Source organism: Colletotrichum higginsianum, chromosome 5 (genome assembly GCF_001672515.1).
Source record: "Colletotrichum higginsianum IMI 349063 chromosome 5, whole genome shotgun sequence".
NCBI lineage: Eukaryota > Fungi > Ascomycota > Sordariomycetes > Glomerellales > Glomerellaceae > Colletotrichum > Colletotrichum higginsianum.
In genome coordinates, this window is record NC_030958.1 from 1,785,789 (window position 1) to 1,807,081 (window position 21,293).

The 21,293-nt window shown below is 55.6% G+C and overlaps 7 protein-coding genes across 7 annotated transcripts; 4 read left to right on the plus strand and 3 right to left on the minus strand.

Annotated features, from left to right (window-relative positions):
- Positions 1–3,407: 3,407 nt before the first annotated feature.
- On the plus strand, positions 3,408–5,051 carry CH63R_07477 (translation elongation factor EF-1 alpha; the record flags this gene model as incomplete). The annotated part of the gene is made up of 5 exons (XM_018302452.1): positions 3,408–3,482; positions 3,540–3,615; positions 3,671–3,793; positions 3,886–4,958; positions 5,016–5,051. The coding sequence occupies 5 exons, from the start codon at positions 3,408–3,410 to the stop codon at positions 5,049–5,051; spliced, it is 1,383 nt and encodes a 460-aa protein (XP_018157230.1).
- A 742-nt stretch (positions 5,052–5,793) lies between these two features.
- On the minus strand, positions 5,794–8,090 carry CH63R_07478 (uncharacterized protein; the record flags this gene model as incomplete). Its single annotated transcript, XM_018302453.1, has 3 exons — positions 5,794–7,110; positions 7,184–7,449; positions 7,496–8,090. 3 exons carry the CDS (start codon positions 8,088–8,090, stop codon positions 5,794–5,796), a joined length of 2,178 nt encoding a protein of 725 aa, XP_018157231.1.
- A 750-nt stretch (positions 8,091–8,840) lies between these two features.
- On the plus strand, positions 8,841–9,864 carry CH63R_07479 (MAGE family protein; the record flags this gene model as incomplete). Its single annotated transcript, XM_018302454.1, has 3 exons — positions 8,841–9,066; positions 9,126–9,282; positions 9,345–9,864. The coding sequence occupies 3 exons, from the start codon at positions 8,841–8,843 to the stop codon at positions 9,862–9,864; spliced, it is 903 nt and encodes a 300-aa protein (XP_018157232.1).
- Positions 9,865–10,128: 264 nt separating this feature from the next.
- On the minus strand, positions 10,129–10,508 carry CH63R_07480 (Splicing factor 3b subunit 10; the record flags this gene model as incomplete). The annotated part of the gene is made up of 3 exons (XM_018302455.1): positions 10,129–10,173; positions 10,242–10,448; positions 10,506–10,508. The coding sequence occupies 3 exons, from the start codon at positions 10,506–10,508 to the stop codon at positions 10,129–10,131; spliced, it is 255 nt and encodes an 84-aa protein (XP_018157233.1).
- A 347-nt stretch (positions 10,509–10,855) lies between these two features.
- CH63R_07481 (uncharacterized protein) lies at positions 10,856–12,257 on the plus strand (the record flags this gene model as incomplete). The annotated part of the gene is made up of 2 exons (XM_018302456.1): positions 10,856–11,818; positions 11,874–12,257. The coding sequence occupies 2 exons, from the start codon at positions 10,856–10,858 to the stop codon at positions 12,255–12,257; spliced, it is 1,347 nt and encodes a 448-aa protein (XP_018157234.1).
- Positions 12,258–13,747: 1,490 nt separating this feature from the next.
- Positions 13,748–15,696, plus strand: CH63R_07482 (Zn 2cys6 transcription factor; the record flags this gene model as incomplete). Its single annotated transcript, XM_018302457.1, has 3 exons — positions 13,748–14,265; positions 14,322–14,842; positions 14,909–15,696. The coding sequence occupies 3 exons, from the start codon at positions 13,748–13,750 to the stop codon at positions 15,694–15,696; spliced, it is 1,827 nt and encodes a 608-aa protein (XP_018157235.1).
- A 1,102-nt stretch (positions 15,697–16,798) lies between these two features.
- CH63R_07483 (short chain dehydrogenase) lies at positions 16,799–17,842 on the minus strand (the record flags this gene model as incomplete). Its single annotated transcript, XM_018302458.1, has 1 exon — positions 16,799–17,842. One exon carries the CDS (start codon positions 17,840–17,842, stop codon positions 16,799–16,801), a length of 1,044 nt encoding a protein of 347 aa, XP_018157236.1.
- Positions 17,843–21,293: the final 3,451 nt, after the last annotated feature.

Consider the following 21,293-nt stretch of genomic DNA (forward strand, 5'->3'; position numbering starts at 1 on the left):
GCCTTCAGCATCCGGGTGTAGTCACACGTTGACATCTCTGTGTCAATGTTCTTAACAGCAAGTCCTTCACCCGCGGCGATCCGAAATACGATGAAATGACGACCAAAAGTCCTCTATGGGGGCCCCGAAAAAGCCAACTTCATCGTCTGCATGCCCTCCAAAGCTTTTGGGGTTGAAGCATTGTACAAGTAAGTACCTGGGTGTCGAACTCCAGATTCGCTGCTAATTTGGTATGTACAAGTATGGCTGGAAGATCATGACAAATGAAAACGAGTTTAAATACCGCTCCCAACAAAAATTCGTCGTTGTTGTCACTGTAAAAATGTCTGAGATTATCATTGTTGGCCGATAGAAGGAGTCAAGAAAAAGCCTGGATTCAAGAGACAAGAAACGCTTTCGCGCTACCTTTTGAGCGGTCACTGGTAGGTTTGTCAGCCATCACAGCAAGTCGTAGAACACAACTATTGAATCACCTAGCTATAAACAGCTTGGAAATACAAAACACCAGCAGAAAGAAGGGAGGGAGGCACTGAACTTGGCTGAGACTGTCCCAGCCCTGACACCATGCCCTCAAAAGCGCCAAGGAACGCAACCTTCCCCTACGAGCCGACACGAACGGAGTCCTCAAGCGTGCGGAGTTTCTTGCAGAAAGTGGACCCGGAAGGATGCCCTTCTTCACTTCTTCCAAGTCTGTCCTTGACGACACTCTTGGTCGGGAGACAGCTTTCGCTTGTCCGACTGGTCGTTTGTAGACCGGTCTTCAACTCGACGGAACGCACAGACGGTGGGGGCGGGGCCTGAGTCTGGAAGATCAATAGTCTCCAGTAAAGTGTAAGAGTCGCCGCTGGTTTTAGTATCGAGCACCCTTTTCGAAGACGTTGTTGACGTTGGGTAGCAAGGGTATGCCGTGGGTGTTGTAACTTAGTACTCTCCTAGGTAGGTACCGACGTATGATTGACCCAATCCGATCAACGGCAGGAGAGAAATTTGTTCAAGGGTCTTCTGTAAAGGTAGGGATCCAACAGCAGCCACTCGTAGTGCTCTAGTTGGGTTGCAGAAGACGTCCGCGAACATTGGCGGTGGTGCGCCGGCTGGTTCTCCGGCCCGGAAACGGTACGTACCGAATTTAAGGTTGTCGGCGGGAATGTGTCCCGCCAGCAGAAAGTGGATCCATACCGGATATTAAAAAAAACATGTACAGATCACGTGAAGTCTGCTCTGGAAGAGTTTGGCGGGGCAGAGTCGTTCGACGTCATAGCCGGGCATTTGCGAGACGACAGAACAGATAATTCTTCAGACAACACGACAACATGAAGAAAATTGGAGCTTGGGATGGCTGAATTTTCACGGCTGTATCGAAGAAGGCTGATCATTTTAGAAGGCTGAGAGAGGCATATCACGTGATGAGACGGTTGTGTCTCAGGTTGTTGCATTTAGCCTTATCGCATCTTTTCAGACTGGAGGGCACACCACCCCTCATTCTGCCGATTTGTTCAGCCATAACCCATGTATTTGTAGGCCTGGCCCAGGTGGCCAGGTGAACAGACGATGTTGTATTCGTCCTATTGATAAATGTTGAGCATGCCTTTGATCAATCCTGAGAATGCTATTTGGAGACGCCAGATACCACGATAGTCTGCACGTAGCCGCGATGCAACATCTCCAGGAAGAAAGTTGCCCTTGTCAGCGGCGCTGGCGCTTAGACTGCACGTCACCATGGATCTTGGCTTGGTTTGCCACCCTGGTCTTCGCAAGATCAGATTTTTTTTTTCCAACCCCGCACCGCCCAGGCTCTCCTTCAGCCACACTCATCGGAGTTAATGCGTACGCAAAGGGGCTGCTGAGCGCATTGACCTTTTCTCCATTCGACTCTCGCCGACCTGTCACAAGCGTCTGGCTTCATTTTCTCCTGGGCACTTTTGACTCGTTAGGCGACGCCTACTAGGATACACCAGATACTCGAGCAGAGACAAGGACAGGCCCAACGGGGGAACCTTGGGTCTAGGTGGGCTGAACCACGGCTTCATTGTAGTGTGAACTGGTATGCAGTATCTCAGGCTGTAGCGGTGCCAGAAAGCCAGATTCCTCCGTGACTCATGCCGAACGAGGGTTGGGCTCAAACCAGAAAGCAATGGGTTCCAGGTTGGGCTGTGCAGCGACCTTGTTGATTGACAGGGATATGTCTGAAGGAGGGGTGGAGGGGCAAAGCAAAGAGCTGTGGGAGGCTTATCGCTGGACAAGTAGTCCTTAAGTACCTCTTGAGGGGTAAGAAAAAAGAAAAAGATTTTCGTGTCTGGGCTGCGCTGGACCAAACGACTAGGTAGACAGGCAGTCAGTCCGGCACGTAGTGCCTATGTACAGGTAGAGTGGATGGATGCGCGGCATTGAGACGAGACGCATCTACGGTGGCCAACAAAGCAGGCGGTTTCCAGCGCCCGCCCCTTCCCACAAGCAGACGGGCGGCTAGCTAGGGTCCATGGAAAATCTGATCGTGATGCGAGCGCTGGACAATTTCCTCGAGTTGAGAGCTGACATCACGGATCTGCAATGGCAGGCCCAGAGCTGTTCTGGTGGGGAGGTGAGGCCACGGAGAGAGGGATGGCATGCCTGGCCCGTTTGCGACCATGCAGACATACCTAGTGTTGCCCCGCGAACGCAAGCCGCCGAGTGCCTACCTACCCCTCCATTCTTGCCCCTCCAGAGGGGACCATTCTGCGACATGATATGTTACGTTTGAATTCTCACCACGTCGGTGACTTTTCACAGGCGTCCGTCGGGTTGGCCGAAGCGAAATCCGATCCATAGGTGCCGTGTGAAGCAAAAGCCTAGAGGAGCCTGCTTTGAAAACTACAGAATCGCCTCCGACGGCTCATACCGCTCTTTCTGTGAATTTCGGTGCGAGGAGGGGCTGCCTCTGGTGGGCAGGTGCATGGTGAGGTGGTTGCCACACCCAAGCGGGGACCGAACGCAACCCGCGAGGTACTTCTTGAGACCACCCCTTCTGCTAGCGAGCCAACCAATCAGCGGTCGGGAAAGCAATAATAAAAAAATCTGGCGCACAAAATCTAGGGCATTCTCCTGGAAAGAGCGGCCGGCCCCACGCTAGCCCCTGCCAAAAACTTTTCAAGCCCCTCTTCTTCTTACCTCGACCCCTCCATCCACCCACCCATCCCACCAGCTCACACTTACGCACAACCACCCACGCAAATAAAACCCTCTCCATCGCCCATCCGTCTGCTCGCTCTCCTCTTTCGATCTTTGTCTGCTACATACCGATTCTTTCTGCGAATCATCTGTGCAGTGAGTCTCCCTATCATCCCTCATCAGGTTCACCGCGATAGCGACAGTGTCCTAACCAACTCAGCTTTTACCTCTCAAACCACACAACTCGATCCAGAACCGCCAAAATGGGTAAGGAAGAGAAGGCTCACATCAACGTCGTCGTTATCGGCCACGTCGATTCCGGCAAGTCGACCACCACTGTAAGCATCACTCCATCATTTTCCACCGCGACTTCCACTGACCACCTTTCTTCGTAGGGTCACTTGATCTACCAGTGCGGTGGTATCGACAAGCGTACCATCGAGAAGTTCGAGAAGGAGGCTGCTGAGCTCGGTTAGCAAACCCCAAAATTTTCTCACATCGAGGTCTTCGACTGACTCCATAACAGGCAAGGGTTCCTTCAAGTACGCGTGGGTTCTTGACAAGCTCAAGGCCGAGCGTGAGCGTGGTATCACCATCGACATTGCCCTCTGGAAGTTCGAGACTCCCAAGTACTATGTCACCGTCATTGGTAAGCTCACTGGCCCGTCTCATTCTCATCGGAGCTGGCGCCTGCCAACTTCATGAGTATTACTCACACAATGTCATGCTAACTCATCTCAGACGCCCCCGGTCACCGTGACTTCATCAAGAACATGATCACTGGTACTTCCCAGGCCGACTGCGCCATTCTCATCATTGCCGCCGGCACTGGTGAGTTCGAGGCTGGTATCTCCAAGGATGGCCAGACTCGTGAGCACGCTCTGCTCGCCTACACCCTCGGTGTCAAGCAGCTCATCGTTGCCATCAACAAGATGGACACCACCAAGTGGTCTGAGGCCCGTTACGAGGAGATCATCAAGGAGACCTCCTCCTTCATCAAGAAGGTCGGCTACAACCCCAAGACTGTTGCCTTCGTCCCCATCTCCGGTTTCCACGGCGACAACATGCTTGCCCCCACCACCAACGCTCCCTGGTACAAGGGTTGGGAGAAGGAGACCAAGGCCGGCAAGAGCTCCGGCAAGACTCTCCTTGAGGCCATCGACTCCATCGACCAGCCCAAGCGCCCGACAGACAAGCCCCTCCGTCTTCCCCTTCAGGATGTCTACAAGATCGGCGGTATCGGCACTGTGCCCGTCGGCCGTATCGAGACTGGTGTCCTCAAGCCCGGCATGGTCGTCACCTTCGCCCCTGCCAACGTCACCACTGAAGTCAAGTCCGTCGAGATGCACCACGAGCAGCTCACCGAGGGTCTCCCCGGTGACAACGTTGGTTTCAACGTGAAGAACGTTTCCGTCAAGGACATTCGCCGTGGCAACGTCGCCGGTGACTCCAAGAACGACCCCCCTGCCGGCGCTGCCTCCTTCAACGCCCAGGTTATCGTCCTCAACCACCCCGGTCAGGTTGGTGCTGGCTACGCCCCCGTCCTCGACTGCCACACTGCCCACATCGCCTGCAAGTTCTCCGAGATCCTCGAGAAGATTGACCGCCGTACCGGAAAGTCCGTTGAGAACAACCCCAAGTTCATCAAGTCTGGTGACGCCGCCATCGTCAAGATGGTTCCCTCCAAGCCCATGTGCGTTGAGGCTTTCACCGACTACCCCCCTCTGGGACGTTTCGCCGTCCGTGACATGCGTCAGACCGTCGCTGTCGGTGTCATCAAGTCCGTCGAGAAGGCTTCCGCCGCTGCCGGCAAGGTATGTTTTCACTCTGCTTCCCTCAATTCTCTTAACACATCATCTAACCTTTTACAGGTCACCAAGTCTGCTGCCAAGGCTGCCAAGAAATAAGCGGCTTGACTCTCCAGGGTTGGGTTCTGAGTTCGCCCATGACTTCGCGGTTATGGGCTCTCGCTTCTACGGCTTAACGAATTCCCTTTGCGTGGCATGAGGACATATGACTATGGCTGGCTGGTAGCACGAATATCGAGATGAAGGTTGGACAGGATGATTCTACGTCAAAAAAACTTCTGATGATACGTGCTCGGTAGCACAAAAAATAGAGTCCTAGAAGTGATTCCCAAGTTACATAATGGTGCCTCTTGTTCTGTGACGCGTGATGATTGTCTGTCGGGGTTGGCTTCGATAGTTGCCCCAGATCTGTCCGACATGTGCCGTTCACGAGTCTCGGCCTGTTCGATTTATCGTCGATGTGAGGATTAGGTAGGAAACTCACAGCAGTACTTGTGATTTGAAGTCAAATCCACAGTATCACAGGGCCCTTGACCGCTAGGTCTGACTGTGCGTGGCTGGATGCTGCAAGCAGCGAAGCACATGCTTATTGAAAGCTGTCTCATAGACAAGAAGCACGTTACGTTGAGGGTTGAGCCCGTGATTGAATCGCTATCCTCATTCGTGAGAAGGTATTCGGTGCTGCTTCATGCTCACGTCGACTGCCTCTCAAGGGTCCAACCAGCAGGTGCTACGCGGAAGAGTTCAAAGCATCTCTTGTACATGAGATATATTACACTTGGTATACAGCATTTCGTCTGGTACATACTCTTACATGCCGTTCTTCTTTTGAGCATCAGCCTCACCTTCCCTCCCAGGAAATAGTGTCTTTTTCTTGCTCCCCAGCAGCGGTGGGATTGACTGCCGTCTCCACTGCGGCGCTCGACTGCTCTTCGGCAACTTGAGGCTCACTCGTTGTCGGGACATGCTGCGCCTCTACGTCTTCAGCGACAACAGCATCAAATTCCCGCGCAACGTCCCTCTCCCCAAACCACTTAAAGGCTCTCCCCTTCACCAGATCGGCTGCCACAGATAAGTATCTCTCGGCGAAAGCCTCCTCTGATCCGTCTGCCGTGTTCTCGTCATTCAGCTGCGCCTCAAGAACCAGCTCCGAACGCCGACCGCCGTGCAGACCCGCCTCGACGCCCGTGTAATGAAGCTTATGGCCCTCGTAATCTACATTCAGAGTCCGACGCATCTCGAGGCCAGAGAAGACATACTTGGCCGTGCCACCGACGACGCCACCGCCCCTTATAGAGGGAAGGTCGGTGAGTTCAATCTCAGGCGGCGGGCGGAGACGACCGGCTACAAGGTCTAGCTTGGCAGTCTCGGTATACTCGCGGAAAGGAGAGGTATCAAGGGCAGCAGGCGACATTGCGGAGAGCAGCGACTGGGACAGCCGCAGGTCAACAGGTTCGGAGGGGTAGGCGACGTCGGTCGAACTCTGGCCGAGGACCGCGACGAGGTCCTTTTTGCAGGCGTCCCATGCCAGCGGGCCTTCAGGAAGTTCCTCAGGGAGGGTGAGGCGGAGTTCGAGATGACGAGGCAGATCCTCCATCTCACGCAAAGAAGGATGTAGGTGGAAGCCAAGGACTATGGTCGTCTGGATAGGTTGCACCGGAGTAGTAGAAAGCGCCTTAGACAAGGCGGCAAGACCTGTGGGATGAGGAGAAGTCGGTGAGAAGACGTGATTTTTGGCCTCAGCCGCCGCAGCCAGGCTGAATCGATTCTTGTTCTCATGAAGAATCTGGCCGAAGGAGGCCAGAGTCGAAGTGTATTGCTTGCTCCAAGGAGTGTCGGGATCTTGGACGGGTCGTTGCAGAGAATGGGGCAGAACATCCCTGGCTTTGAGACGGGGTGTTGATTCCGGCGGAGAAACGCGACCGGCGGGCGTCACATAGCGAGACCACTGGGTGAGTCTGTGCTTCCATGGGAGCTTTTCCTCTCCGCGCAGTTCAGGGACAAGTGTGCCGGCGTCGTCCTTGGGGTCGTACGTGAGAGAGACAGAGGCATCTCTGGGATGGAACGCGGTGTACAGGAGACGTGTGACGACGTGTTCTAGTTGTTCGGCGGCGTCGTTTTCACGCGCAGTTCCGTCTTTGAACCATGAAATATGAAGCTGGTTCGCGATCAGAAAAGGGTTTTTTTTTTTTTTTTTTTTTTTTTTGCTAAGGGAAGGAGGCTTGACTTACAATGCGAGTCTTGGTACTATACGTGATGAAGGTGGTGGTGAGGTGGCCTAAGCGACGCAGTAAGGCAGAGCGAGAGTCGCAGTTGGAAAGCCAAGCGGCTTCGACGTGGCTGGTGACTACAGCTTGAGCAGCTTCGTCCATTTTCTTTAGGATGGTTTCTGTCTTCGCTTTGGTGGCCGTGATAGTGACTCGCGAGTCGGCTAGCTCAATACTTTCTCCCTCATCGAGGTAGGCGTCTCTGATCGCATCAAGTCTCGCGTGGTCCCCTGTGACATGTTAAACACCATCACCCAAACCGACAGAATCACTCACTCGCTAAGAGTACAAAGAACTTGTCCTCGACCTTGGCGCTAAAGGAGCCCATGCTGTCAAGCATCTCCCTGATGTTTAGGCGCCAAGCCTCGATCATGATGGTCAGGGCAAGCCTTTCCTTGGGAGATCCAACAACTTCTGGCCTCTGGAAGGGGGTCCAGGGGGTCTCGTCGCGGGCCCAATCGTACTGCGGCGCCTTCTCCTCTGCAACCGCTGTCCGAGCCTTCGCGGTCTCGCGCGCAACATATGCCCTGAGCTGAGCAACTGTGAACCCGTTCACAAGCACCTCCAGCAGCCCATCGAACTCGCTCCGCAAGACGATGGGGTCGGTGGGACGGATATCGTCAACGTTGGCCAGAGCTATCTCCATCGTGAAGTCCTTCTCGTCCGCCTCAATGGATTCTTGAATATCAAACTTGGGAACTGCAAGCTCTTCGACCGGCAGCCCCTTGACCGGCTTGATCTTCCCTCCCATCTCGCGCATGACGATCGTCCGGGCTTTCTTTCCCAGCATGCTAGCATTGAGGCCCTCAGACTGCAGGTAGATGCTGCCATGTCCTACGCGACGACGCTCGCGGCGACCCGCAGGGTCCATGCCGACATAGTATCTGCTGACGAGGGGCCCGTCTCGCTTTATCGGTTCGCCAGCAGCAGCAGCAGCAGCAGACTCGGTTCTGCTCGGAGCGCGATCTTCTGATGTCGCGGACTGCGAAGGAGGGCTTGACTGTGCTCGGGAGGGCTCTTCTTTCGAAATTGAGGGTTCTTTCGGGGGAAGTTTGGCACTATTTTCGCCACTCAGAACATTTGTCTTGCCATCTGATGCTGCCGAAAGCCGATCCCAAGGCGATGTACTGGATAATCGTTGCTGAAGGGGCCCAGCTCGGAAAGGGGGTATTTGGAGCGAGCTAGAAGCTCTCGGTCGGTCAAGCAGTCGCAATTGACATCGCAAGCACACACTTCGAGCGTACACTGCTCGGGAAATCATTGGTATGAAAAGAAACCGCTGGACAATGCTTGAGTGCTCATTCCAAGACGGTTTGCGACTCACACGATGCATAGCTCCCTAAATTTTGCGACGGGACATGAACTGATTAGATAAGCGATAAGATAAGAACGCGAAATAAAGTGTCCCGCCTAAAATCGCGTCGCGCCGGTCTAAACCGCAATGTCACTTGGGCTTTGGGGAAACCAAGTCAATAGTCCAGCTTTGATTTTTAGTCTCAGCTTCACGATACTCTTAGCTCCAGGAGACTACACTATTAAATACTAGTCAGAGTATCTCAGATGCCTCCCTCGCAGAGAAGACGACGACAGGTACGACCCAGACCGATTGAAGACGTGCGCAATGGCTGACATCGATCAGGTGGAGGATGAAGACTCAGAGGAGGAATCCAGACACCCCAGACAACGCCGAAGCCGCGAAGAGTCCCACGATGATAACGAATCCGAGGACGACGCTGTAGACGCGGCTGTTAGTGCAGAAGATCAGCTCGCAAAGAAGCTTGTGCGCTATGCCCTGGCTTGCGAGTTCTCACGGACACCAATCCGTCGAGATGGAATCAAGGAGCGGGGTGAGAAGCCATTCGAGGGAAAGCCTGCGCGTTTTTGGCCGCAGCTGACATGCCGCTAGTTCTTGGAGACCAAGGTAGAGCCTTCAGGAAAGTCTTCGAAATGGCCCAACTGCAGCTTCGCACCGTTTGGGGCATGGAGCTGCAGGAACTCGCCGTTAGGGAAAAGTTCACAATGGCAGAGAAGCGCCAAGGCAAGTTCGGGGGAGACTTTGAAGCGTTTGCACATGAGCGACCTAACACCACATAGCATTAAAGTCCGGCTCTCAAGCCAAGACCAGTTCCGGCGTCTTCGTCCTCTCTACGACCCTCCCTGCCACCTACCGCACTCCCGCCATCATCGCCCCCTCGAAAGCGCCTTCCATTGAAACCGAGGCCTCGTACATAGGCTTTTACACCATGATTATAACGATCATCCTTGCCAGCGGGGGGGAGCTGTCGGAACAGAAGCTGCGGCGACATCTTAACCGCCTCAACGCTGAAGCCAACGTCGCATCGGAGAAGACGGAAGACGTGCTGAAGCGGATGCAGGCACAGGGATACGTTGTGCGAAAAGTGCAGAAGAACGCGGCGACGCAGGCGCAGGACGGAAGCGAGGACATCACTTGGCTTGTCGGCCCACGCGGGCTCGAGGAGGTCGGCATCGGTGGGGCCGCCGGCCTGGTGCGTGCCGTCTACGGCGAGCAGGCGGATGCAGATCTTGAGAAGAAGATAACGGCGACTTTCGGGATTTCATCGGCTACTGATGGAGAGGGTGACGTGGATATGTCGCAGGCTCCGGAGGCTGGTCCATCGTACTGAGAAGAGGCAGAGGCGTGGGAAGATCGCGGAGGGAGGCCAGTCAGGTTCGGCGGAACGGTATACCCAGGAAATAGCAGTCGTTTTTAGCGCATGAGTGCATGAATAACCAATACCTAGCTAGGTACTGGCAATGGATTTTCGGGGGCATTCTATGCTCTCCATTCTTGATCCTAAAGCAAATACGTCCCGCAACGCCATCGTACCCGCCCATTACTTTTTACACAATACTCAATTCCGTGTGCTCGTCGCGTGTAACCTCGGTCGTTAATCCTCGCGTGCTGGTGGTGGACCGGCAGGTTGCATCATTTTCTATCGAAAGTTAGTTAGCCATCATGTCTACGAAGCGTCCAGGTAGAGCGAGGACGACTGAGCAATACCCTGATCAACCTCGCCCGGAGCAGCTGTGTAGGCTCGTTCTCGGCCAGTGCCATGTATGAGAGCATCGGGGGGTGGCCGGCGATGGAAGAGTACGTGTCGCGGTAGATGTTTGTCTTCCACTCCCAACTGGTTGTGTCGGGGTGTCCTGTGCCGACGTACTTGGCCTGGAGGCGCTCAAGTTCTTGCTGGTTGCGGAGTTTGTCGGCCTGCGATGATAAAATTCAGTTAGTTTTTTCTCCCCATCAAGTGTATAGGTAACCCACCATCTTGTCTTGGATTGCTGGTCGTGGATGTCGATAGTTGCTGTTGGGATCTGAAGCTTCGCCGGCTCTAAAGCCTCTGTCATGGATGCGCCGGCTGAAGTTCGGCAGATCTTCACCGAGGTAGCAGGGGAGGGCCGTGCGCCGGCTCTCCCCAGTCCACTTTTGTTCACCTCGACAATCGAGCTTCTCACGATTCACTCAAGAAACATCAACAATAAAGACCCTTGGATAAAACAACACTGCGTCTCGACTGTGTCGATATCTTTCTTGACCAGAATACAGCGTTATAATACTGATTTCCGGACCGAGCACCATCGCTCACACTTGATGTTTACGCCTCTCACTACGACATGGCAAAGATGAGCAGAAGCAAGCAAGGGGCATTGCAGACCAAGCGGAGGAAGCAGCGTGGGGAGGCCGAGTCCGTCGAAAAGCTCAAGACAAAATGTGCGCAGGAGCATGGCAAGGCTCACGTGGCGCACTGCAAGGAGTGTTATGGAGAGGTTGTGGAGACGATGAGGAGCAGATACATCGACTCCAAGGATGAGTGGTTCTCCGACGACAAGGCTTTTTTGAGCGATCTCGACGGCTTGTTTGCAAAGGTCAAGAACTTCAGTGAAGACCTCAAAGCCATTGAGACCCGGATCGACAAGGAGAAGCAGAAACATTACCGCGAGTCCCTCCCCAAATCAGCAGCGGGGCGCGTCGCCGAGGCCTCGATAGGCAAGGCCGAGTTCCAGGCCGCTCTGGCGGACGAAGAGAAGCCCACGACTGCACTCATCGAAGATGTCAGGAGAGCCCTTTATAAGGGCGTTGACGACGCACCAGGCCTCGAGGAGCTGGCGTCCAAGTTTGATGACGTGGTTTTCGAGAAAGAGGCAGGTGTTGTCGTTGACGTCTTCTTCCGAGACCCCCGTACCGGCGAGATTCCAGCATCATGCAAAAAGTACGTGGAAAAGCTGCGATCCGGTGTGCCCATCGAGGACGTCATGTTGGCCATGGCGGCCGACAGACCAGCTAGGTCGCAGGCTTTGGCGAACATGGACAAGCACAGACGGACGCTTAACGAGCTTAAGAGGGCGCAGGCGGCACATGAGCAGGATAAGCTCCTGAAAGCTCAGAAGCGACAGCAACCTCCTCCGCAGGCGCCTCAAGTCAACAAGGAACTATACGACCTCCCGCCATGCCTTGCATGCTCGGGCAAGGTGTCGCCGGACGAGGTCATTGCGTGCCCGTTGTGCTTGATCTTTGCCGAGCTGAGCCTGACTAAGAGGACGGTCTTCGACTCAGAGAAGTGCTACGACGAGGCATATGTAGGTCGTCCACCATGATTGAGCGCGACGAACCGCATGCTGACAAGTACTCAAGGATGAACATGTTCAAACCGCACACAGTTGCGCCGCCGGCGAGGGATGCGTTCAACTTAAGGACGAGGATGAGGAAATGGGCGGCAACGGCGAGGGGCCAGTCATCTGCGAGGAGTGTGCGGAACAGCTAGGCCAAAGCATAGTATACTGCTCATCGCGCTGCGCCAGTGCAGATTTCCAGGAGCACCGGGAAGGCGTTCACATTCCGAACTGGCAGGGACTCGGCATCGACCTCGGCACCCAGGGAGAGCATCTTGTCTACGACAACGACGAGAAGACCAAGTACCACGTGAACGACATATCCAAATTCGTATGGCGGCTCAGCGATGCCTTTGAGCGCGTCTTTAAGGGCAACAACCCCGACATTAAAGATGTCCAGCACTGAAGGTGTACGATGGCTGCTGCTGCGAACGTTTCCTCGAGCACCAGTCGTATCGCCGTCCGTTTCAGTGCTCGGCCGAGGATATCGTAAGCGGGACATCAGAACTTCATTCTCGAAATAGTGCAGTAACAGGTCGTCTTTGACTTGAGGTTTTGGATCAAGATGCGAGCGACCCGCGTTGAAACCGCCTCCTTGGCTGGCGTAAGACAGAACTTCGACCGCAAAAGGGCCGCCAGTCAAGTGACGGCTTGAAGACCGACCGAATATCATCCTATTAGTTCTTCAATAAGCACAAAATGCACAAGTTTCACCCGATTGCTGTCAACTGAGATTCCACCCTTTCAGTCTGATTACAACATTTCAAGAGGCCACTTTCTTCAATTCTTTTACGCTCCGATGCGGTTCGGGGCTTACGACCAGTAGGATGGATGGTCCATGCAAAGACAACTAACTAGGTTCTATCTAGCGCACTAACCCCCCCCAAATCGTTCAGAAATCCGCCCTATGAGCGGAGTCTTCTTCAAGCCTGAAGCAGGCATCATCCAATCACCAAACATCCGAGAGTCGTCGGAGTATTCAGCAACCAACTCATTGGTCACTCAATATTATTCGTCGTATTGTCCTGTCCCCCCCGCGAAGAGTGCCACAGGAAAGGCGGAGTTCCATTCCATTCCCACTCACCCTTTCATTCTCTCTATTCGACTCATCGCTTCATGGGCGCCAAGATCCGGTAGACAAGTGATCTCAATCTTTGCCGCCAACTCCTCCGGCTTTGTCCGTCTTCTGCGATCATCAAATTCGCAACGTTATCTCCCAACGCATCCGTATCCGGGGAACCGATTCAGCCGCTTTCCCTCCATCTCTCTTCTCTCTGACTACCTGGCCGTCACAGGCGCAATCCTCGAGATCACACTTTCATACCAGATACTCAACTTCCCCACCCTTTGCTTCATTTCTGCCCTTCCTACTGGTTTCCCGCCGCTCACCATTGACCCATTCTCGTCGATCCCCTTTATCTCAGAATGGAGAGTGCTGTTGATGCCGATGCACTTAGCGCCGGCGCGACCCCACGACAGAGAGTGACCAACGCCTGCGAAGCATGCAGGGCGGCCAAGGTCAAGTGCCAGACCAGCGTGCAGCCCGGAATATGTCGAAGGTGCGTTGTTAAGTGTACCCACCCTCGGTCCAAGGACAAGTATTCCCGGTGTGGTCCGGCGTATAAATTGAGTTGCGTGCTCACCAGTCTGCCGAACGAATCAGGTGTCTCGAGTTCAAGAGAGAATGCATCTTCCGTACCGGTCCCAGAACCCGCCGCCCGCGGCAGTCTAGATTGTAAGCTCGTTGTGTTGTCCTTGTTTATCCTTGATGGCTTTCCTTCCTCCGCAACCCTTTTCCATGCCTCGCAGTCTTACTCACGCGAGAACAGGAATCAAGACGCCCCCAGACCCCCTCCGCCCCCGGGGCCATCCAAAACCTTCAGCATTGACTTTGAGATGCCTCCAGCGGACGATTCCGATGATATCGAGAGCCTCGCCGCACGACATGGCAAGTACTTTGAGGACGTCTTGCCCTCTTCCGACATGGAGTCCATCGAAGTGATGCTTGGCCTTGATGACCCCGGCAGCGGGCCCTACTCCTCCCTATCATCCCCACCGTCATCCGGCTCGGGCTCGGGCTCGGGCTCGGGCTCAGGCCCGTCCACCTCCATATCGAACCTCGGCCTCAAGCCCCAGTTCAACCTCGACTCCGCCGAGAAGCTGCTGCAGACCTTCCGCATCATGCTGAAGCACTTCCCCTGCGTGGCGCTCCCGCCCGACGCCACCGTCATGTCTTTATCTAAGACGAAGCCGTTTCTGCTTCTTGCCATTCTATCAACGGCTTCCGGATCTAGTGCATTACAGGGACATACACTCTACGACGAAGAGTTTCGCAAGGTTCTGGGCCTCAAGTTTGTGGCTGGTGGCGAGCGGACCCTGGAGCTACTTCAAGGCCTGCTCATTTACACTGCGTGGTAGGCAGATCGATTTTCCTTCTCCTTTTCCTCCTTCGACCGCCTAACGATCACAGGTACCCCTTCCACCTCCGCCCCAAGAGCAGACAAGCATTCCACTACGTCCGTATGGCAGCCGAGATTCTCCACGATCTCGAATTGGACCACCCGCCTTACCAAGGCGTGGGTATATCCGCCCCGCTGTCACCGGGCCAGATGGAAGGGATCCGCGCCTATCTTTCGTGCTACTACCTAGTTACAGCGCACGTGCTGCCCTTCCTGCAGTACCTCCGCAAGACGACTCTGACCGATTCCAGGTTCGCCATGGCATGGGCCAGAATGTCACAGGTGGCTCTCTCGTACACTTCCTGGACCGCCACGTGCTGCGATCTCCTCGAGCGTGGCTCCGCCCTCAAGGGGGATCACACACTCGCGTGGCTTGCGAGGCTTCTGCACATCACCGAGGAGGCGTCCGAGACAACGAAGAACATCCCGAGAACGGAGCAGGCGAAGCAGCAGGCTCACTTCATGTTGCTCGGGCTTGAGAGCCAGTTGAGGGATTGGCAGAGCCAGATACCTAGCAGTCTAGGTGACGTCAGTACGTTTTCCCTTTCCTGCTCGTATGAAGGCAGGCGTGTGTCCCGTGCTAATAACTCAACTAAAGACTCCATCAAAATTGCCATTTTGTTCACCGAAATCTTTCTCCTCGCCGGTCCCGTCTACCGACTCACCTCTGTATCGAAAGTGGGAGATCCCTCCCTCGGCCCGCCTATCCCCGCTCCGCGCCTTGAGCGGTGCCTGACGCTCCTCCGCAGCCTCTTCGACTTCATCGTCAACCTCGACAAGGCCGCCCTCGTCGAGATGAGCTCCATCGACTGGGGCCGCTTCATCCAGGCCACCATTGTCGCCATCCGCCTGTCCTTCCCGCTGCCGCTATGCCCCGAGTGGGACCACGCGCGGGCCCGAGAGCAGCTGCAGTTCGACTCGTACCTCGCCAAGCTCTCCACGCACCACGAGGAGCTGACGCCGTCGACCAAGAGCATGGACGTGCTGTCGGCGAGCAAGCTCGTGTTCGCGGTCATCAAGCGCAAGTACGAGGGTCGCGTGGCTAACATCGATACGCCGGTGAACAAGCTGCCGAGAAGTATGCGCGGCTGCCCTATGTTCGATGGGAGTCTGGACGCGTACTTCCCCATATGGGACCAGGATGCCCACCAGAACGGCACGCACGGGTTGGTCCCGCCTATGCCTGACGGGACTCTGACGATGGCCAACGGCCAACCCGTCTACGCCGACCTGTGGGCTACGATGACCATGGGCTGGTCGGACGGGGTGAGCGACGATCCGAATCAAGGTCTCGATCTGACCCAGGGGCAACATCCGACGTTGCACTTGGATCCCTCATTCCAAGAAACCATGCATTTGGGCCCGTCCCCCACCGGTACTGGATGAGTAGCCCGGGTTTCATGTCATTCCATCCCTCGTCGTGACCACAGCCTCTCAATGGAGTGAGGACGGTCCATGTCTCTAGCTCATGAAATCTTTACCTCTTGGTAGGCCCCACCAATACCGCCCGAGACTCCCAACAGGGTCCTTCCAGCACAGCCGGCATGAAAGACCACAAGTATCCCTTCGGCGGCATTAACATGATTCACAGAGGCGGTAAACATCTGCTCCTGGAACCCATTGCTCGAGGCCCGCTTTCGCCAGCCGTCGTGCCTGTCGCCAGCAACCGTTGCCGCAGCTCTTGGCCGCCAAAGATGGAGGATGTACGCCTGCTCAAGTTGGCAAATCATCAAAATATTAACTTCTCCCCCCCCCCCCCCCCCCTTTGAGATGTTTGTGGGAGCCCTGCCTTGGACGTGGATGGACACGTGCTGACGCTCACGGTATGACACTAAGTCTGATGAAAGGGCAGGAAGCGCCGGAAAAGACGAGATGCCTCAAAGACTCAGGGATGGGGTCTCATACTTCGGCAATGAGATATGCAGACCGGGCATATCTTTTCCCCGACCCAGCTTTATGGAATGGGGCCGGCGGTCGTGGGCACAGGGTTTGACAAGCATGCTAGGGAGGCGCACGTCGTGCGTGATTCACTCGGTAATTCCGAGGCTGTAAGAACGATCCATGTCATGCTCATCTAGGAGATTCTGCACCAATCATGTATGTAGATATCCACATCACAGCCAACTATATAGACACCATCCATATCACGCGTCGTTTATTTTGTATTTTTCAGTCTCTCCGGCGGCGCGCCGGCTATCGCGAGCTGTCAAGCCTATGAAATCCTTTGCGCGAACCGGCCATCAACGGATGCCGGTTGTTGAGCAGCAGGCAGTCGATACTCGTTAACTGCAAGTACATCAGGTCTTCATGCTCGGTTCTGTCAACCCGTCTCTAAAGCTACTCAGATCAGTCAGACTGATCCTTGGCCATGGATCCGATCGGCCCCCCCCGCCCCTCCATCCCCGTCAGCAATCCCGTTCTCCCGCAGCAGTAAGATGCTTGTTTCCACTTGATAGCCTTATTGCCAGTTACGTCGCCTCATTACCTATCACCTCTCGCCCCTCACAGTTCTCGTCAGAATCGAAAACGCATCTCCAACCCACCCGGTCCACCCCCTGAGGTACTCGACCGTGTTCAACATCCGCACCCAGCGCCACACAAACATCTCGCAGTCCCTGTAGTCCTCCGCGTACACGTCCCATGCCGCCGTCTTGTCCCCGCCGTCATCGCTCGCGACGGGAGGGCCCACGAGCAGCGCCCGGCCGACGATGGCCTCGTCCGCCACGAGCCTCGTCGTCGCGTCGACGACGTCGCCGAACCGCGCTCCACCGGCGCCGCCGCCCAGCAGCGCCGCCTCCGCGGCCGCCGGGAACATGCTGCTCCCGCTGACGAAGTAGGGGCAGACCATGTTGAGCCGGATCCCGTGGCGCAGGTGGGCCGTCGCGCGCATGGACCGAAACAGGCCTGTCACGGCGTGCTTGGACAAAGTGTAGGGCGACTGGCCTGGGAAATGGTGGACGCCGGCGACGGAGCCGACGAAGACGAGGCACCTGTCGCGGGAGGGACCGTTGCGCGGCAGCCAGAAGAGGGCGAGGTGGGCCGTGTACGACAGGCCCGTGACGTTGACGTCGATGATCCTGTTGGAGGGCTCGGTGGGCGCGTCCGGGTCCGTCGCTGAGGGGACCGGGCTCTCAAACCGGTGGTTGGCGGCCGGGTCATTGATGCCTGCGTTGGCCACGACGACGTCGACGGCGCCGTCGGGTGAGAGGCGGGCGCCCTCCTTGAAGAAGGCGACCTGCGAGTCCCAGGAGGTCACGTCGCAAGCGACGAAGTGGTGGGAGCCCTTTGGGTTTTCGGCGCGCAGCGTGGCGACGAGGGCTTCGCCGGCGGACGGGTTGACGTCCCCGAGGATGATGTTGGCCCCGTGGGAGGCCCACTCGCGGGCAAAGGCGGCGCCCAGGCCGAGAGCGCCGCCGGTGATGAGGACCGTCTTGCCCGAGAGGGTAGAGGGGTCGTAGGGCTGCGTCGTGTCGACCGGCGGCGAGAGTCTCGTCACGGAGACGAGGTTGTGATGGCCCTGTGCGACGGTCATGACGGGCCAGCGGTGAGAGGATGACGGGATAGTGAGACGTCGGGTTTGTTGGGGGGCGGGAGCATGCAGGACTCGAGCTACAGTATGATTGTTGGTTCAGTGGCCGATAAGACAATCGGTGGTCAGGCTGAAGAGACTGAGGAAGCGCCTCTAGAGGTTTCGGGGAAGGGAAAGGCAAGAGGGTTCTCCTAGGCTACGTCTTTTGAACATGTTCAGCAAAAGACGAAGCCACAAAATGACGAAGGCTTTGGAAACGAGCGAATGTGCAAATACCTGCCCAATGTCAGATGCCATCCCTCCCGAGTACTGCGATGTGAGGGAGGGAGGAACCTTGACCCCAAGGCGGTCACGGTAATTGGGTGGGATTTGGCGGCGCCCCATAAGCACTACCGTGTGTATCATGGTGCGTTGCGGCTGACGCACTCGACATACGTCGCCGCGGCTGGGAGTGAGTAATCAGCGTTTGACGGAGGTCGTGTACACGAATCAAAGCAGCGTGGTCAACCTCGACGCTTGTCGTCGTCGACCAGTACGTCTTTCGGGCTATGCCGCCCCGAAAGCCGGGACGCGAGATCCCATTCGGGATGGAGACACGGAGCGGAGCACGGGGTCCCTCGGTCGAGGGCCCCTGGGGGATTGGGGAGAACGAGGTTGACATGAGGACTGTGGACACGTCCAGCAGAACGCATCCGCAATCATCGAGTCAGTGGAGGGAGAAGGAGACGTAACGAGCGAGTGAAGTCCTCAGACAGTCACACCTCGCCGGGGCACTTCTGACGGGCGTCCAACTAACTCCTGGACGCAGCTGCAACCTGCAACCGGACGGACGGACGGACCAGACGAGTGAGTGGCCTTCCACATTTTGTTTGGTGTGAATGTGCTCCACAGAAGCATAGTTAGTAATCTGGAGAAGAGCGCGGACGCAGAGCATGGAGTTTCCTGGGCCCCGTGCAAGGCCTGTTACTGCGATGCAACCCACTACCCCCATCACAAAGTCTGAACAGGGGAAGGGGGGACGAGCCTCCCTCCCCTCCTCTCCCCTCCCCCGCTTCTGTTTCGGTTGTGTGAGTGTCGGCGTCGCAGGGCTAGCTGGCTGGCTGGCTAGTTGGCCGGCTGGTTGGACGCAGTCGAGGTGTGTCTGTGTGTGATATTCCATTTTTAAGTTCCGGGCGTTACGGAGGTTTTCGGATGAAGCGATGTTTTGTGTGCTGCAGCTCGCACGCTTGATGATGACAGAAAAGGGGAGAGACCGGAAAAGGACCCTTTGGCTTTGACTTGTCCTGACATGCCTGAAGAGGCCGAACCTTTCTACAATGTACCTGTATGCCGAATGATGGATGGAGAGTGTGTGAGCGAGACGCTACGATACCAGTAGCCGGGAAACCTTGCCTGCTTGAACGCCGCGGAAGACGCCGAGTGGTTGGTTGACAAGGCAGATGACTGCGACTCCGGGAGGATATCGCGGTGCTCTCTTGGGTCTGATTCCATGGCCGAATACAAGTACTATTGTGTGGGACCATGGATCATTGGCCTTGTGACTCGGAGGGGGTGCAAGAGGGTCCAGAATCGCGAAAGAGGTGCGCGCCCCGTAGATAGTAATATTTTGGATCGGTCAGATCGGTGCAGTGGCTCATAGATATGCGGCATCTTTCCCCGCCAGTGCGTGGAACCCCAAGCCGGCCCATTGGAATCAGCCCACCTGGTTGATCGCTTCTTCAGAGGCTTTTCGCTTGGACCTTTTTCACCCCCTTCTCCCCCTCCCCCCTCTCTCGCTCTGCCATCATGTCGGCGTTGAAACATACCTGGGCTTCGCTCCAATCCCGTCCAAGGGATGGGTGTATGTGTGTGCGAATGTGCTTGAACACCCCCCGCCGTCAGCGAGCAGCCGCACTTGCTGCTTGACGCTCGCCGAATGGGCCTCAGGACGTTGATTGAACAAGAGCCGGGTCGAGACATCGTGAAATGACGAAATGAACGACAGCCCATCGCTGCCTTCTGCGAGGGCTGATGGGTCGCGAATCTGCCGGCCTGTGACTGTCTCGTCATCGTCTATCAGCAGCAGCAAACATACCTGTAGTAAATTTCAGCGCGCAGCCTCCCCAAGTGTATCTCTCCCCAAGCGCCAAGCTTTCTTGAGAACCTCGCAGGGCGCGTTGCAAAACCCCCGCAAACCACATTCCAGTGAACGGTGGGACTGTCGCTGTCGCTGCCTGTCGTATCGGAAGTCTTCCTGGCATTCATAGACAACCTAACCCTCCCGTTAGGGTGGGCCCCCCTCCCCCCCTCCTCCCCGGGGAGAGGGGTTTGGGCCGTTTTCAGCAATCAACTCCGCTGTCTTTTGGTATTAGCGCCCTTCCTTTTTTTCCTTCTTTTTTTTTCCCTTTGGTTTTTTCTTTTTCTATTCGGTGAGACATGATGTTCTTCATTTGCCATCCTTGTCTGGGAAACTCATTTGCTACTGTCGTACGCGTACAAGGGATATCTGTCTTGAGTGAGTTCGTATCACTGACTGGAACTGTCCATCTCATCTTGATGGCTGGATGATACCAAATTTGAACAATCTCAAAGTACCTCGCTTCTGCCTGCTGTTGAAACCATACACTGGTGCACTGTGTTCAGTGTTTAGATAACCATGGTACTGGGGGAAGCTGTGTTTTCCAAGAGGGACAATCCACTGCCATGGACTGCGGAGGCTTGATGTATAATCGGGGGGAATGCCATTTTGTCCATCGATGCACCATTGCTGATCGCTCACAAGCTGACAGATGTCAGAATCAGCCTCAAAGGCCGAGGCTTAACAACCACCCCCTAGGTATGGAGCATCGATCGACGAGGTCAGCGTGGGTGAGTAGGTAGGTCGGTGTGATGTGAGAAAACGATCAACGTACCCCTAATGGCGGACGTTGCCGGTGGTATCGCATTGACACATCTGGTTGACGAACCTGCACACCCTCAATTCTGCAAACGCTGGGTGCTTGGAATCGTCTCGAGGGGCGCGCATCCTTTGCTAGTTTCAGGACTCCGACTGGCCGCGGCATCTGTTCAGTAGCTCCATGCACGGCGAGCGGGCGTAGGGGAAGCGTCGCCGTGATGGTTCTTTTCCATCTCAGCGGCTGGCTGCGGAACAGCACCGACGACGGACGCTTCCTGTGTTTTCCAACCGTCGTCACCCATCAGATCTCACCGTCGATCGACCTCCTCGTGTCCACCGAATGTCAACAATTGCGTCGGCAGGTCAAAACCAATACCATAAGTTAAGAAGCAAAACCACATGTTGATAAGTCATCATCAATGCGATTGCCAAAAACCTGCGATGGAAGCGATGAAGGCTATCCCGGGAGACGCATAGGCTAAAAACTCGCAGCCATTGAACTCAAAGTTGAGAGGAAACAGCACAGGCGAACTCATTCATGGCTAGAGTTCCTCCACAGACCCTGACACGCCGATAATT